General features: G+C 46.0%; 1 protein-coding gene across 2 annotated transcripts in view; it reads left to right on the top strand.

Moving 5' to 3' along the window:
- The window catches only part of LOC117250016 (adenylate cyclase type 8-like), a 50,672-nt gene that overhangs the window by 27,989 nt on the left and 6,843 nt on the right, over positions 1 to 15,840 (top strand). For both annotated transcript variants that reach the window (XM_078165617.1, XM_078165618.1), the window contains exons 2-19: positions 4,650 to 4,933; positions 5,032 to 5,229; positions 6,898 to 7,137; positions 8,152 to 8,380; positions 8,523 to 8,672; positions 9,100 to 9,230; positions 9,796 to 9,907; positions 10,042 to 10,169; positions 10,247 to 10,405; positions 10,521 to 10,755; positions 10,840 to 11,028; positions 11,113 to 11,213; positions 11,330 to 11,531; positions 13,921 to 14,022; positions 14,133 to 14,260; positions 14,961 to 15,042; positions 15,313 to 15,471; positions 15,564 to 15,710. In XM_078165617.1, coding sequence (XP_078021743.1) covers positions 4,650 to 4,933; positions 5,032 to 5,229; positions 6,898 to 7,137; positions 8,152 to 8,380; positions 8,523 to 8,672; positions 9,100 to 9,230; positions 9,796 to 9,907; positions 10,042 to 10,169; positions 10,247 to 10,405; positions 10,521 to 10,755; positions 10,840 to 11,028; positions 11,113 to 11,213; positions 11,330 to 11,531; positions 13,921 to 14,022; positions 14,133 to 14,260; positions 14,961 to 15,042; positions 15,313 to 15,471; positions 15,564 to 15,710 — 2,976 coding nt within the window. The remainder of the gene's footprint in view (positions 1 to 4,649; positions 4,934 to 5,031; positions 5,230 to 6,897; positions 7,138 to 8,151; positions 8,381 to 8,522; positions 8,673 to 9,099; positions 9,231 to 9,795; positions 9,908 to 10,041; positions 10,170 to 10,246; positions 10,406 to 10,520; positions 10,756 to 10,839; positions 11,029 to 11,112; positions 11,214 to 11,329; positions 11,532 to 13,920; positions 14,023 to 14,132; positions 14,261 to 14,960; positions 15,043 to 15,312; positions 15,472 to 15,563; positions 15,711 to 15,840) is intronic.

The raw sequence follows: 15,840 nt of genomic DNA, 5'->3' as shown, positions 1-15,840 counted from the left end.
TTAGCTAACCAGCAGTGCAGAGTGGCCAAGGCTAATGTTAGCTAACCAGCAGTCTGACTCAGTGATGTCGCCTCCCCACATCCACTGTGATTGGTTTAAAGAAACAAAAACAAGCCCCGATAGCAGAAAGTCCTTTCTGTCGTGATGATACAGCACTGTGGAGTTAAATCCTACTACACGAAATAAGCTAACCAGTGGAGACCAGAGGGCAGGAACTGGGCACCATGTTTCCACGTTAACACAACCAAGCAGCAGTTTGTCAACAAAGCTAAATGCTAACATGTGTCACTGAAGTTCACAGACTGTCCCCTGGAGACCATCGAGGAGGTGGGTGAGAGGAGGATTTTAGCCAAGCTGATATCCATCATGGACAACACCTCTCACCCCCTACACAAGACTGAGCACTGAGCAGCACATTCAGCAGCAGACTGCTGCACCCACAGTGCAAGATGAAGTGCTACCGCAGGTCATTCATCCCATCAGCTGTCAGACTCTTTAACAGCAACACCTGATGTAATGTAGCACTGTCATGTCTGCTGCATAACACTTTAAATCATTGCTGCTAAGACTGTGTGCAATTTACATAATCTGTGCAATATTCCACATCTACAAATATATTGTGTATATATTGTAAATAGTCTTGTGTGTACAGTTTTTTATCTATATATTTTTTATCTATTTTTATTCTAGAAAGATATGTATGTGTGTGTGTATATATATATATACAGTACAGGCCAAAAGTTTGGACACACCTTCTCATTCAATGCGTTTTCTTTATTTTCATGACTATTTACATTGTAGATTCAGAAAATCAACCAGCCACCCTCCTCCCCTGACAAGTAAAGAACAGTCCCTACAGTGCGGTGAGGTTTGTGGACCGTTGCCACAAAGACAGAAATGTGAATGGCTCATTTCTCCTCTGACACGTCACATGCCTGTGCGCCGCCACGGCTCGGTTGTTCAGGTACTACTGGGCAGTCATAACACCAACGAAGAGGAAATTATTGGACCTGGAGCCGAGCTTCTCGGTCGCCGGTAAACTGCGTTATCTTGCGGTGGCCATAGTGCTCCGCCGTATTCCTGTCTGTGACCCCCGTTCAACCCACAACCGGCAGGACTCACCTTTCGTTTCTGCTGCTGGTTGAAATCTGTACTCACACAGCGTGCTCCTGAATGATTTCTTTTGCTCGCACAAAACTATTTTTAGTCGCAAATGCGAGTAAAATGCTCGCACCATAGAGCTCTGTGGAAAACAAATCACTGTAGCATATATAAACAAATCTAGCCTACAAGTAAAAATAAATAAATAACTTTCACTGTTTAAAGATACTCAGTAGCTCAGCTAATACCTGAAATGTCACTGGAAAACAAACCACTGCAGCAGCATATTGAGTGCCAGGTGGCCAGCGCGCGCCGTTATTGGACGGCGCATGGACACTCACGCTCATGCGATTGGACTTTGAAGTTATCCCACCGTAGTGGTACCATATCATATGTACCGTGGTACTACAGTACTCCAACATTATGGTATCATATATACACTAATGTGTGTGTATGTGTACATATATATATTTAAATATATATATATATATAAATACAGTACAGGCCAAAAGTTTGGACACACCTTCTCATTCAATGCGTTTTCTTTATTTTCATGACTATTTACATTGTAGATTCTCACTGAAGGCATCAAAACTATGAATGAACACATGTGGAGTTATGTACTTAACAAAAAAAGGTGAAATAACTGAAAACATGTTTTATATTCTAGTTTCTTCAAAATAGCCACCCTTTGCTCTGATTACTGCTTTGCACACTCTTGGCATTCTCTCCATGAGCTTCAAGAGGTAGTCACCTGAAATGGTTTTCCAACAGTCTTGAAGGAGTTCCCAGAGGTGTTTAGCACTTGTTGGCCCCTTTGCCTTCACTCTGCGGTCCAGCTCACCCCAAACCATCTGGATTGGGTTCAGGTCCGGTGACTGTGGAGGCCAGGTCATCTGCCGCAGCACTCCATCACTCTCCTTCTTGGTCAAATAGCCCTTACACAGCCTGGAGGTGTGTTTGGGGTCATTGTCCTGTTGAAAAATAAATGATCGTCCAACTAAACGCAAACCGGATGGGATGGCATGTCGCTGCAGGATGCTGTGGTAGCCATGCTGGTTCAGTGTGCCTTCAATTTTGAATAAATCCCCAACAGTGTCACCAGCAAAACACCCCCACACCATCACACCTCCTCCTCCATGCTTCACAGTGGGAACCAGGCATGTGGAATCCATCCGTTCACCTTTTCTGCATCTCACAAAGACACGGCGGTTGGAACCAAAGAGCTCAAATTTGGACTCATCAGACCAAAGCACAGATTTCCACTGGTCTAATGTCCATTCCTTGTGTTTCTTGGCCCAAACAAATCTCTTCTGCTTGTTGCCTCTCCTTAGCAGTGGTTTCCTAGCAGCTATTTGACCATGAAGGCCTGATTGGCGCAGTCTCCTCTTAACAGTTGTTCTAGAGATGGGTCTGCTGCTAGAACTCTGTGTGGCATTCATCTGGTCTCTGATCTGAGCTGCTGTTAACTTGCCATTTCTGAGGCTGGTGACTCGGATGAACTTATCCTCAGAAGCAGAGGTGACTCTTGGTCTTCCTTTCCTGGGTCGGTCCTCATGTGTGCCAGTTTCGTTGTAGCGCTTGATGGTTTTTGCGACTCCACTTGGGGACACATTTAAAGTTTTTGCAATTTTCCGGACTAACTGACCTTCATTTCTTAAAGTAATGATGGCCACTCGTTTTTCTTTAGTTAGCTGATTGGTTCTTGCCATAATATGAATTTTAACAGTTGTCCAATAGGGCTGTCGGCTGTGTATTAACCTGACTTCTGCACAACACAACTGATGGTCCCAACCCCATTGATAAAGCAAGAAATTCCACTAATTAACCCTGATAAGGCACACCTGTGAAGTGGAAACCATTTCAGGTGACTACCTCTTGAAGCTCATGGAGAGAATGCCAAGAGTGTGCAAAGCAGTAATCAGAGCAAAGGGTGGCTATTTTGAAGAAACTAGAATATAAAACATGTTTTCAGTTATTTCACCTTTTTTTGTTAAGTACATAACTCCACATGTGTTCATTCATAGTTTTGATGCCTTCAGTGAGAATCTACAATGTAAATAGTCATGAAAATAAAGAAAACGCATTGAATGAGAAGGTGTGTCCAAACTTTTGGCCTGTACTGTATATATATATATATATATATTTAAATATATATATGTACACATACACACACATTAGTGTATATATGATACCATAATGTTGGAGTACTGTAGTACCACGGTACATATGATATGGTACCACTACGGTGGGATAACTTCAAAGTCCAATCGCATGAGCGTGAGTGTCCATGCGCCGTCCAATAACGGCGCGCGCTGGCCACCTGGCACTCAATATGCTACTGCAGTGGTTTGTTTTCCAGTGACATTTCAGGTATTAGCTGAGCTACTGAGTATCTTTAAACAGTGAAAGTTATTTATTTATTTTTACTTGTAGGCTAGATTTGTTTATATATGCTACAGTGATTTGTTTTCCACAGAGCTCTATGGTGCGAGCATTTTACTCGCATTTGCGACTAAAAATAGTTTTGTGCGAGCAAAAGAAATCATTCAGGAGCACGCTGTGTGAGTACAGATTTCAACCAGCAGCAGAAACGAAAGGTGAGTCCTGCCGGTTGTGGGTTGAACGGGGGTCACAGACAGGAATACGGCGGAGCACTATGGCCACCGCAAGATAACGCAGTTTACCGGCGACCGAGAAGCTCGGCTCCAGGTCCAATAATTTCCTCTTCGTTGGTGTTATGACTGCCCAGTAGTACCTGAACAACCGAGCCGTGGCGGCGCACAGGCATGTGACGTGTCAGAGGAGAAATGAGCCATTCACATTTCTGTCTTTGTGGCAACGGTCCACAAACCTCACCGCACTGTAGGGACTGTTCTTTACTTGTCAGGGGAGGAGGGTGGCTGGTTGATTTTTATTTCATTTATTTATTTTATTTTGATCCCCCCTATGTTAATCACTTATTGATGCTGTTTATGAAGTATGAATAAGTCAATAAGTAATTTATTCCATTGAAATATCATTGATGTATTACAGAAAAGTGATTTATCTTTTTATGAATGACAAAAGGCACATCTGCCTCATTTTCGCTGTGGTATCGTGATGCTACTCAGAACCGTGATATTTTCACTGGTATCGTACCGTGGGTCCCAGTTTCGGTACTGTGACAACACTAATATACATATACTGTATATACATATTTTCTGTTTTTTAATCTTTATATTCTTTTTTCTTAGTATACATTGTCGCCCTCCATTTTCTGTCTGTGCTTTGAGCTACTGTGACGTGAATTTCCCAAGTGTGGGATTAATAAAGTTTCTCTTGTCTTGTCTTGTCTTGTCTTGTCTCATCTCGAGTCGATGAAGCGCTGACTGAAAGGAAAAGACTTTAAAAAAAACGAACAAACATTTAATTTACATGTTATTATTTACGTGTTAATGTGTGTATCAATGAATCTGCGCAGACATCCCTGTTGATGATGTAAGAGTTAACGTTCCACCTCTGTTCTCAGAACACGTTCTAACAGTTGTTGTTGCTCCAACAATCAGAACGGAGAGGAGGCGGTCTTTACCGCTCTCATAACCATGGATGATGACGACTGCAGTGCGCTGGAGAACGGCGACTGCGAGGCGGCGCGGCAGACCAGTGACATCACCTTCAGCTCCAACATAAGCCCCACCCCCGGCCTAAGGAGGAAGCAGCTGCTGTGGCAAAATGCCGTCAGAAACGTCATTGACAAACACAACATGTACTCACTGAGGCTTGCTGGTGGCCTGGACCGAGGCAGACACCGCATCTTTGTCACCGACGCCTACATCGCTGACATCAACAGGTACAGTGCAGTGATGTCATCGACAGGCAGACAGCAGTGAGGTCACCAACAGGTAGAAACAGTGACGTCATCTTTCTTCCCTCGGTGTGGTATTACAGGCAGATCCGTAACAAGGCGTCCCGAACAGCTCTGTGGCAGAAACGGCGCTCGTCGGCTGCTCGTATCCACCCGTCCACGCCGAGGATCAACGCCGCGGCACAGACAGCGTACGACTCGCTGAGTGACTCCACCTTCTTTGTGTCATCAGGGTCAACGGTGCGGGGCGTCTTCATCCCCGCACTGCAACACACATTCAAGTAAGATACACAACCTGAAACACACCCTCACATAAAGATACACAACCTGAAACACACCCTCACATAAAGATACACAACCTGTTACACACACTCACATAAAGATACACAACCTGTAACACACAGTCATAAAGATTCACAACCTGTGAGACACACTCACATAAAGATACACAACCTGTGAGACACACTCACATAAAGATACACAACCTGTTACACACACTCACATAAAGATACACAACCTGTAACACACAGTCATAAAGATACACAACCTGTGAGACACACTCACATAAAGATACACAACCTGTGAGACACACTCACATAAAGATACACAACCTGTAAGACACACTCACATAAAGATACACAACCTGTAAGACACACTCACCTAAAGATACACAACCTGTAACACATACTCACATAAAGATACACAACCTGTAACACACAGTCATAAAGATACACAACCTGTAACACACAGTCATAAAGATACACAACCTGTGAGACACACTCACATAAAGATACACAACCTGTAAGACACACTCACATAAAGATACACAACCTGTAAGACACACTCACCTAAAGATACACAACCTGTAACACACACTCACATAAAGATACACAACTTGTAACACACACTCACATAAAGATACACAACCTGTAACACACACTCACACAAAGACCTGTAATACTAATCAATAATTAATTAATAATCAATAACCTGGACTCACAGGTCTGTGGACCTGGAGCAGCTGTAGCAACAGTTCATCATCAATAATTAATCAATAATTAATTAATAATCAATAACCTGGACTCACAGGTCTGTGGACCTGGAGCAGCTGTAGCAACAGTTCATCATCAATAATTAATTAATAATCAATAACCTGGACTCACAGGTCTGTGGACCTGGAGCAGCTGTAGCAACAGTTCATCATCAATGATTAATCAATAATTAATTAATAATCAATAACCTGGACTCACAGGTCTGTGGACCTGGAGCAGCTGTAGCAGCAGTTCATCATCAATAATTAATCAATAATTAATTAATAATCAATAACCTGGACTCACAGGTCTGTGGACCTGGAGCAGCTGTAGCAACAGTTCATCATCAATAATTAATCAATAATTAATTAATAATCAATAACCTGGACTCACAGGTCTGTGGACCTGGAGCAGCTGTACCAACAGTTCATCATCAGTAATTAATCAATAATTAATTAATAATCAATAACCTGGACCCTCAGGTCTGTGGACCTGGAACAGCTGTACCAACAGTTCATCATCAATGATTAATCAATAATTAATTAATAATCAATAACCTGGACCCTCAGGTCTGTGGACCTGGAGCAGCTGTAGCAACAGTTCATCATCAATAATTAATCAATAATTAATTAAATAATCAATAACCTGGACTCACAGGTCTGTGGACCTGGAGCAGCTGTAGCAACAGTTCATCATCAATAATTAATCAATAATTAATTAGTAATCAATAACCTGGACTCACAGGTCTGTGGACCTGGAACAGCTGTACCAACAGTTCATCATCAGTAATTAATCAATAATTAATTAGTAATCAATAACCTGGACTCACAGGTCTGTGGACCTGGAACAGCTGTACCAACAGTTCATCATCAGTAATTAATCAATAATTAATTAGTAATCAATAACCTGGACTCACAGGTCTGTGGACCTGGAACAGCTGTACCAACAGTTCTCGTCAGGAGAACGCAGGACGTCGCTGGTCGTCACCAACGTCATCGACATTGTGACCCGACTGCTCATCTCTCTGCTAACATGGCCGCCGGGCTGGTGGGGTCTGGCCTGTGATTGGCTGGCTGGTCTGTCTGTTGTCCTGTGGGCGGGGATCTGTCTGCTGGCGCTCACCAGGAGGGAAGTGACATCATCGCCTCAATGGCTCTGGTGGGCGGGGCCGTCATCACTGTCTGTCTGTCTGTCTGTCTGCCCTAGGTGTCGTCCCCCCCCCCCGTCTGTCCCTTTGGGTACCTGTCAGTGGTCAGCTGGTTGTCTCAGGTGTGTCCCCCCCCGTCTGTCCCTCAGGTACTTGTCAGTGGCCAGCTAGTTGTCTCAAGTGTGTCCCCCCCCCGTCTGTCCCTTTGGGTACCTGTCAGTGGTCAGCTGGTTGTCTCAGGTGTCCCCCCCCCCCGTCTGTCCCTCAGGTACCTGTCAGTGGTGAGCTAGTTGTCTCAGGTGTGTCCCCCCGTCTGTCCCTCAAGAACCTGTCAGTGGTCAGCTGGTTGTCTCAGGTGTGTCCCCCCCCCCCCGTCTGCCCCTTTGGGTACCTGTCAGTGGTTAGCTGGTTGTCTCAGGTGTGTCCCCCCATCTGTCCCTCAAGAACCTGTCAGTGGTCAGCTGGTTGTCTCAGGTGTGTGTGTGTCCCCCCCCTGTCTGCCCCTTTGGGTACCTGTCAGTGGTGAGCTGGTTGTTTCAGGTGTGTCCCCCCATCTGTTCCTCAAGAACCTGTCAGTGGTCAGCTGGTTGTCTCAGGTGTGTCCCCCCCTCCCCCGTCCGCCCCTTTGTGTACTTGTCAGTGGTTAGCTGGTTGTCTCAGGTGTGTCCCCCCATCTGTCCTTAAGGTACCTGTCAGTGGTGAGCTGGTTGTCTCAGGTGTGTGTCCCCATCTGTCCCTAAGGTACCTGTCAGTGGTTAGCTGGTTGTCTCAGGTGTGTGTCCCCATCTGTCCCTAAGGTACCTGTCAGTGGTGAGCTGGTTGTCTCAGGTGTGTGTCCCCATCTGTCCCTAAGGTACCTGTCAGTGGTGAGCTGGTTGTCTCAGGTGTGTGTCCCCATCTGTCCCTCAGGTACCTGTCAGTGGTGAGCTGGTTGTCTCAGGTGTGTGTCCCCCTGTCTGCCCCTTTGGGTACCTGTCAGTGGTTACCTGGTTGTCTCAGGTGTGTCCCCCCCATCTGTCCCTCAGGTACCTCTCAGTGGTGAGCTGGATGTCTCAGACCCTCCAGGTGTTGGTGGGTGTGTTCAGTTGGGCGGAGAGCGACCACTCCTGGTACGTCTTCTTCTCGTTGTTCTCCACCTACACCCTGCTGCCCCTCCCCCTCCTCTGGTCCATTACTGCCGGGACAACCACGTCCACCTTGCACCTGCTGCTGGATGTCTGCCGTCACTACGGCGATGACACCTTCGTCAGAAAGGTCTGCGCTGATCTTTCTTCCTCCTTCTTTCTGTTCTTCAGCATGATTCTGTGTGTGTGTGTGTGTGTGTGTGTGTGTGTATCTATGTGTGTGTGTGTGTGTGAGGTCATGTGACCCATGTGGGCGTGTCCTGCCTGTCCAGGTGTCATCCAAGGCCTTACTCTACCTCGCCATGAACACTGCTGGTCTGTTTATCCACTACCTGTCGGACCGCACCCAGAGACAGGCGTTCCTCGAGACCAGGCGCTGCATCGAGGGGCGGGTCCGCCTGGAGCGGGAGAACCATCGACAGGTAAAGCCACAGACAGGTAGAACCATCGACACACAGCACCATTGACAGGTAGAACCATCGACAGGTAGAACTGCACAGAGGTAGAGCCATCAACAGGTAGAACCACCAACAAGGAGAACAATTGACAGGTAGAACCATAGACAGGTAGAAACCACAGAGAGGGAGAACCATCCACGGGTAGAACCATCTACAGTTAGAACTATCGATAGGTAGATCCATCAACAGGTAGAACCACAGACAGGTAGAAACCACAGACAGGAAGAAGCATCAACAGGCAGAAATCACAGACAGAACCATCGACAGGTAGAACCACAGACAGATAGAAACCACAGACAGGAAGAGGAATCAACAGGTAGAAACCACAGACAGGTAGAACCACAGACACATCACTGTAAATGTAGTTAAAGAACTTGGTTGTGTGGTCCAGGAGCGCCTGGTGATGTCCATCCTGCCTCGGTTCCTGGTTCTGGAGATGATTGCCGATATGGCTACCATGGACGAGTACCTGCTGCCTCAGCAGTTCCACAAGATCTACATCCACCACTACAAAGACGTCAGGTATAAACCCACACCGTCAGAGAATCACACGCTACAATCATTCACCATCAAATGTCAGAACATGTTTGCAGTTTGTTCTACTGAACACCGATTAAACACAGAGGACCGAGGGTATAACCCTGAGGAACCCTTTCGGTAATAACTGTGTCTGAGCTTTAACAGAAAACACAGAGGACTGAGGGTAGAACCCTGAGGAACCCCCTTAGGTAATAACTGTGTCTGACCTTTAACAGAAAACACAGAGGACTGAGGGTAGAACCCTGAGGAACCCCTCAGGTAATAACTGTGTCTGACCTTTAACAGAAAACACAGAGGACTGAGGGTAGAACCCTGAGGAACCCCTCAGGTAATAACTGTGTCTGAGCTTTAACAGAAAACACAGAGGACTGAGGGTAGAACCCAGAGGAACCCCTCAGGTAATAACTGTGTCTGAGCTTTAACAGAAAACACAGAGGACTGGGGGTCGGACCCTGAGGAAACCCTCAGGTAATGACTGTGTCTAAGCTTCCTGAGGTCTATTTTGTCTTTAACGATGTGAACGTGTTGACTTCCTGTCTCTTGGCAGCATCCTGTTTGCTGACATCATTGGCTTCACCTCCCTGTCATTGATCCTCTCCGCTCAAGAACTTGTCAGAACTCTCAACGAACTCTTTGGTCGCTTTGATCAGCTGGCTGAGGTCAGGTCGCCATGACAACCACAGACATCACTGTTTGACGTTTGACCTTTAGTAGTCAGTTTGATGTTTGTTTGTCTTCCAGTTTAAAGGTTGTTAATGACACAGCATCTCTGTGTGTCTCGGTGTCCATCCAGGAGCACCAGTGTCTCCGTATTAAGATCCTGGGGGACTGTTATTACTGCGTCTCTGGTGTCCCCGAGCCTCAGCGGGGACACGCCCGCTGCTGCGTGGAGATGGGTCTCAGTATGATCAACACCATGAGGTAAATATTTATCCACCATCTGTCCCCCAACGCTCCGCAGAGACAATGCTGACATGTCATAACCTGTTGTTTCTCAGGTACGTTCGCCGTGAGCTGCAGCAGGAAGTGGACATGAGGATCGGCGTCCACTCCGGGTCGGTCCTTTGTGGGGTTCTGGGTCTTCAGAAGTGGCAGTTTGACATTTGGAGCTGGGACGTGGACATTGCCAACAGTCTGGAGGCGGCAGGCGTGGCGGGGTGAGACACACGTGATGTAACCACTGATCTGTTAGTCCTGACTGTCACGATGAGGGGGATATCTCAGCGTTTCACTGTGGACGCTTTGACTCCCACGCTTGTCTCGTCCTCTCAGGCAGGTCCACATCTCGCAGGCCACTCTGGATTGTCTTGGCGGGATCTATGAGACGGAGGCGGGGCACGGCCAGGAACGAAACGAGTTTCTACGGAAACACAACATTGACACGTACCTGATCCGCCCAGCAGCTCGAGAGGAAGCAGAGCCACCGAGAGTGAGACGTCCAAGTTACGACGAGATGACGACGTGGAGCGCCGAGCTGCCATTTGGAGACAGCCTGGGGATGAACTTTGTGAGGGCGATGGACACATCTGAGGACAGGTAGGACATGTGGAATGGATTCTGACCTTGTCTTGTCCCCTGTGGTTCTCCGTAGATCCTCGCCACCTTCACCAACGGCTCATTGACCCAGCTGCCCAATCACATCGCAGTGCAGCAGTCCGGGTCACGAGAGGTCAACAAGAGGATTCTCCGGGCAATGGAGGTGAGGAGCAGCGAGCGAATGAGAAAGGAGCAGATCACCACCTTCACCCAGGTGTTCAAGGACTCCCACATGGAGGGAAAGGTACTGACATCACTTCCTGTGGGTGGCGGGGCTGACTTAACAAACAGTCATGTGACCAGGAAGTGTCCTCTGTTTGTCCCCCAGTACTCCCACATGAGGGATGAACTCTTCAAGTCCAACATGGTTTGTTCCTTCATCCTGCTGCTGCTGCTGATGTCCGTCCAGGTGCTGATCCCTGCCCCCAGGTAAGTCTGTCCACATGTCCCTCTGTCCCTCCGTCTGTCTGTCCACATGTCTGTCCTGCTGTCCTTTTCCCTGACACTATTAATATGGAGTAACTGTTGTTGTCATTGTTGCTCAGGTTGTGTCCAATGATTGCTCAGTTTGTGGTCGGCGGCAGCGTTTACTTCCTGCTTCTGTTGCTGACTCTGGGGGAGGAGTTTAAGCATTGCCCCGCCCCTCTGCAGTCGCTCTGTTGCTGGGTTCACGAAACCAAGAGTGCCCGGACGCTGCTTACGCTTACCGCCATCACCGTCAACTTTGGGGTCGCCACGTCAGACATTGTGAGCCTCATGTTGTGTTGGTGGAAATGTTGATGTTGCCAAAACATGTCAACTGAGAGAGCAACAAGAGGAACCAGATGTTGCTGGTTTGAAGCAACAAAGTTGATGCAACAAACTGTAAAAGTTTTTTATTAACTCACTACGACGACTCTTCACTAACTGATAGTAGGGTCCAGAACCTCAGTTCCGTGACCATTTTCTGGCTAACATGTTTTGATGATTGATTTGACATCTATAGACCTTTTATAAAAAAATTAGCTCCCAGGTCCCTCCCAAAAATTCTGGGCTTTTTTGCTAGAGCGCCAAATCCAAGATGGCCGCCAGCAGCCATCTTGAAAAATTAACTTTTGAACCAGAGCACCTAGAATCATGTATGAAGACATTTTTTCATACAAGTTGACCATGAGGATTTCAATTATGACATCAATTTGACTTTATGACATCATTTTATTTTTCAATATATATCATTTTTAGTTTGCGTGTCGACCGGCGACATTCCCGTGCTGGCGCACGGAAATGCCGCGTTTCACCTCACAACAAAAAGGGAGGGGGAGGAAGAGCTGAGAGTCTCATAGCAAGAGGTAGAGCGCAGGTAGAAAGTGAAAGCAACATGGCGGAGAAGCGGCCGAGACACGGTTCAGAAGTGGATCCTACCATAAAGAAAAAGCCTGGACGTTCGGCTGAAGGTCTTTTAGCAAAGAAGGAAAGTGACTGACGGAGAAGGCAAACAAGGATTTGTATTGGCGTCACTTTTCCTCGGTGGAGAGCCCTGAAGGAAGAAATTGGGCTGAGGGCAGACACGGATGTTGCCTTGCTGCTGTTGGATAATAATAATAATAATAATAATAATAATAATAATTTTCATTGACAAAAACCTTTACATTCGAAAGTTAAGTTTTCACACTACTGGATGGAAGCCATCTTGCATTTCTGGGTCAAATTGATGTCATTACATCAAACTGATGTCAGAATTGAAATCTTCATGGTCAACTTATATGAAAAAGTGTCTTCATACATGATTCTAGGTGCTCTGGTTCAAAAGTTAATTTTTCAAGATGGCTGCTGGTGGCCATCTTGGATTTGGCGCTCTAGCAAAAAAGCCCAGAATTTTTGGGAGAGACCTGGGAGCTAAATTTTTTATAAAAGGTCTATAGATGTCAAATCAATCATCAAAACATGTTAGCCAGAAAATGGTCACGGAACTGAGGTTCTGGACCCTACTATGATGTTGCCTAGTTTGTGGCCAACCAGAAGCTTCTGTTGCAGCTTCAACTTTTTAACCCTGCTGTTACAGTTGGTCCGCAGAATTTCCCCAAAAAGTTTCCCTGTTGATTCTGGCAACAGTGTGTTTCAATTTCAGTTTTATTTATAAAGCCCAATACCACAAATCACAATTTGTCTCACAGGGCTTTACAGCATACGACATCCCTCTGTCCTTATGACCCTCACAGCTGATCAGGAAAAACTCCCCAAAAAACCCTTTAATGGGGAAAAAAAACGGTAGGAAGAGCAACTGAGGAGGGATCCCTCTTCCAGGATGGACAGACGTGCAATAGATGTCGTACAGAACAGATCAGCATAATAAATTAACAGTAATCTGTATGACACAATGAGACAGAGAGAGAGAGAGAGAGAGAGAGAGACAGAGAGAGATGCAGGACAGACGGTAATGACAGTAGCTTACAACAACTAACTATAAGCTTTATCAAAGAGGAAAGTCTTAAGTCTAGTCTTAAATGTGGAGACGGTGTCTGCCTCCCGGACCGTAACAGGAAGATGATTCCACAGGAGAGGAACCTGATAGCTGAAGGCTCTGGCTCCTGATCTACTTTTGGAGACTTTAGGGACCACGAGTAACCCTGCATTAAACAACTTTTATGACATCACTTATACGAGTTGTCCCAAAAAGTTGACCTGATTAAATCCAACAATGGAAACAAGATGTTTGTGTAAAGGCAATCCACAGAAAAGTTGCCCAACTGGAAGGTTGACAAACAAAAGTCCCAGAAGAGGTACCTAAACATTTTAAGCAACTTCACTGTGAAAGTTGTTGGTCAGAGTTGCCCTGTTTATCCTGATTTGAGAGTGATGGTTGTTTCCTGGCAACATGTCCAGCAGAGATCAAAGAGAAAATGTTGACATAACTTTTGGGGAGAAGTCACTTTTTAGAATTGCCCCAAAACTGCAACTGACAAATGGAAGGCAACAATGTTGACTGGCTACAAGAAGCAATTTACTTTAAAGCAACTCTCAGAAAAGTTGCCCATCAGATTGTCTGAAGTTGCCTTTCAGAGTTGCCCAACAGTTTCTCCTTGTTTCTAATGTGCTCTCTCTTCCTTCCTTCCTTCCTTCCCTCTTTCCTTCCCTTGTTTCATTTAACTCCCTCCAGCTGTGGTGTGATTCGTCAGAAACTCATTTGAACAGCGGGGGCTCACAGTTGGCTCCGCCCCCTTCCACCTGGCCTGACATCAACATCTGCACACACCCAGAGGTAAACACGTAGACAAACAAAGATCTCCTCAGTTTGGATGAGTCATCAGGTGCCGAGCAGGGTGGTTACCATGGTTACTATAATCTCTAACCTGTCTCTGTGTGTCACAGTACATGGTGTTGAGCGGTGTGGTTGCCATGGTTACTTGTGCGGTGTTCCTCAGGCTGAGTTGCATGTTGAAGTTGGCTGTCCTCCTGCTGGCCGCCGCCCTCTACACCTACCTGATAGAAACACACAGGTGCTAACCAATCTGATGCTAAGCTACAGTTAGCAAGCTATAGACATTCATGATACGCTAATGGCAACAAAATAAATAATTTAAAAAGTTTGTAGCTATCTAATGTCGGCTAATAACAATAAGCTAATGTTAGCTAACTACAAATGCTCAGCTAATAAAAGTTAGCCAATGTTAGCGAACTACAAATGCTCAGCTAATAACAATAAGCTAATATTAGGTAACTACAAATGTTCAGCTAATAACAGTTAGCCAAAGTTGGCTAACTAAAAATGCTCAGCTAATAGCAGTTAGCCATTGCTGGCTAAGTACAAATGCTCAGGTAATAACAGTTAGCCAATTTTGGCTAACTACAAATGCTCAGCTAATAACAGTTAGCCAATGTTGGCTAACTAAAAATGCTCAGCTAATAGCAGTTGGCCATTGCTGGCTAACTACAAATGCTCAGGTAGTAACAGTTAGCCAATGCCGGCTAACTACAAATGCTCAGCTAATAACAGTTAGCCAATGTTAGCTAACTTAAAATGCTCAGCTAATAACCGTGTTAGCTAACTACTTATGCTTAGCTAATAACAAAAAGGTAATGTTAGCTAACTACAATTGCTTAGCTAATAATGGCTAGCCAATGTTGTGCTAACCACAAAAAGGTATGACAGTGTTGTTTGTTTGTACTGACGCGTTGTGAACACATTGTGTCTCTCAGGTCTCATCACCTGTGCAGGAAGGGAATTTGTGTTGTTCTTATGGTGATGTTTGTGGTGGCCGTTCTCTACAACAGCAGACAGGTGAGTTCTACTGGTTCCACTGGTTCCCATGATTCCACTGGTTCCACTGGTTCTACTGGTTCTACTAGTTCCACTGGTGCCTGTCCAGTATGTGTGTGTATAAAATAAAGTGAGTTAAAAAACTGCACTGAATAATGTTGGAACATGGATTATACGAACAAAGGATTCGGGGTTTATATATTTTTATTTTAAGGTGAGGCTGTAGAGAAACAATAAGTGTTTTTTTTTGTTTTTCTGTGCTCCTCCTCGACTCTTCTTCTTCGTTTGTAGCTGGAGGCCACGGCGCGTCTGGACTTCCTGTGGCGTCTTCAGGCGAGGAAGGAGGTGGAAGACATGAAGGAGCTGAGGGAGCACAACGAGTGTCTGCTGCTCAACATCCTGCCCGCCCATGTTGCTCAGCACTTCCTGCAGAGAGACCGCAACGACGAGGTACCTGCTACCTGTCCGCAGGTGTGCCCAGGTGTGTGTCCAGGTGTTGACTGTGTGTGTGTGTGTGTGTGTGTATGTGTGTGTGTTTTCAGGAGCTGTACTCTCAGTCATACGAACGCGTCGGCGTCCTGTTCGCCTCTCTGCCTGGCTTCTCTGATTTCTACCAACAGAAGGAGGTTGTCCATCAGCACGTTGAGTGTCTCCGCCTCCTCAACAACATCATCACCGCCTTCGATGAGGTCTCTCACACACACACACACACACACACACACAAATACACACATACAGTAATGAAACATTTCAGTTAATTTCAATGACCTCTTTTAGGTGTGGTACCACTTCCTGTCTCCACTATGTGGCGCTGCGGCA

Source organism: Epinephelus lanceolatus, chromosome 24, assembly GCF_041903045.1.
Source record: "Epinephelus lanceolatus isolate andai-2023 chromosome 24, ASM4190304v1, whole genome shotgun sequence".
NCBI lineage: Eukaryota > Metazoa > Chordata > Actinopteri > Perciformes > Serranidae > Epinephelus > Epinephelus lanceolatus.
Note: the sequence above shows the minus strand (reverse complement) of the source record. Positions and strands in the feature narration are given on the sequence as shown.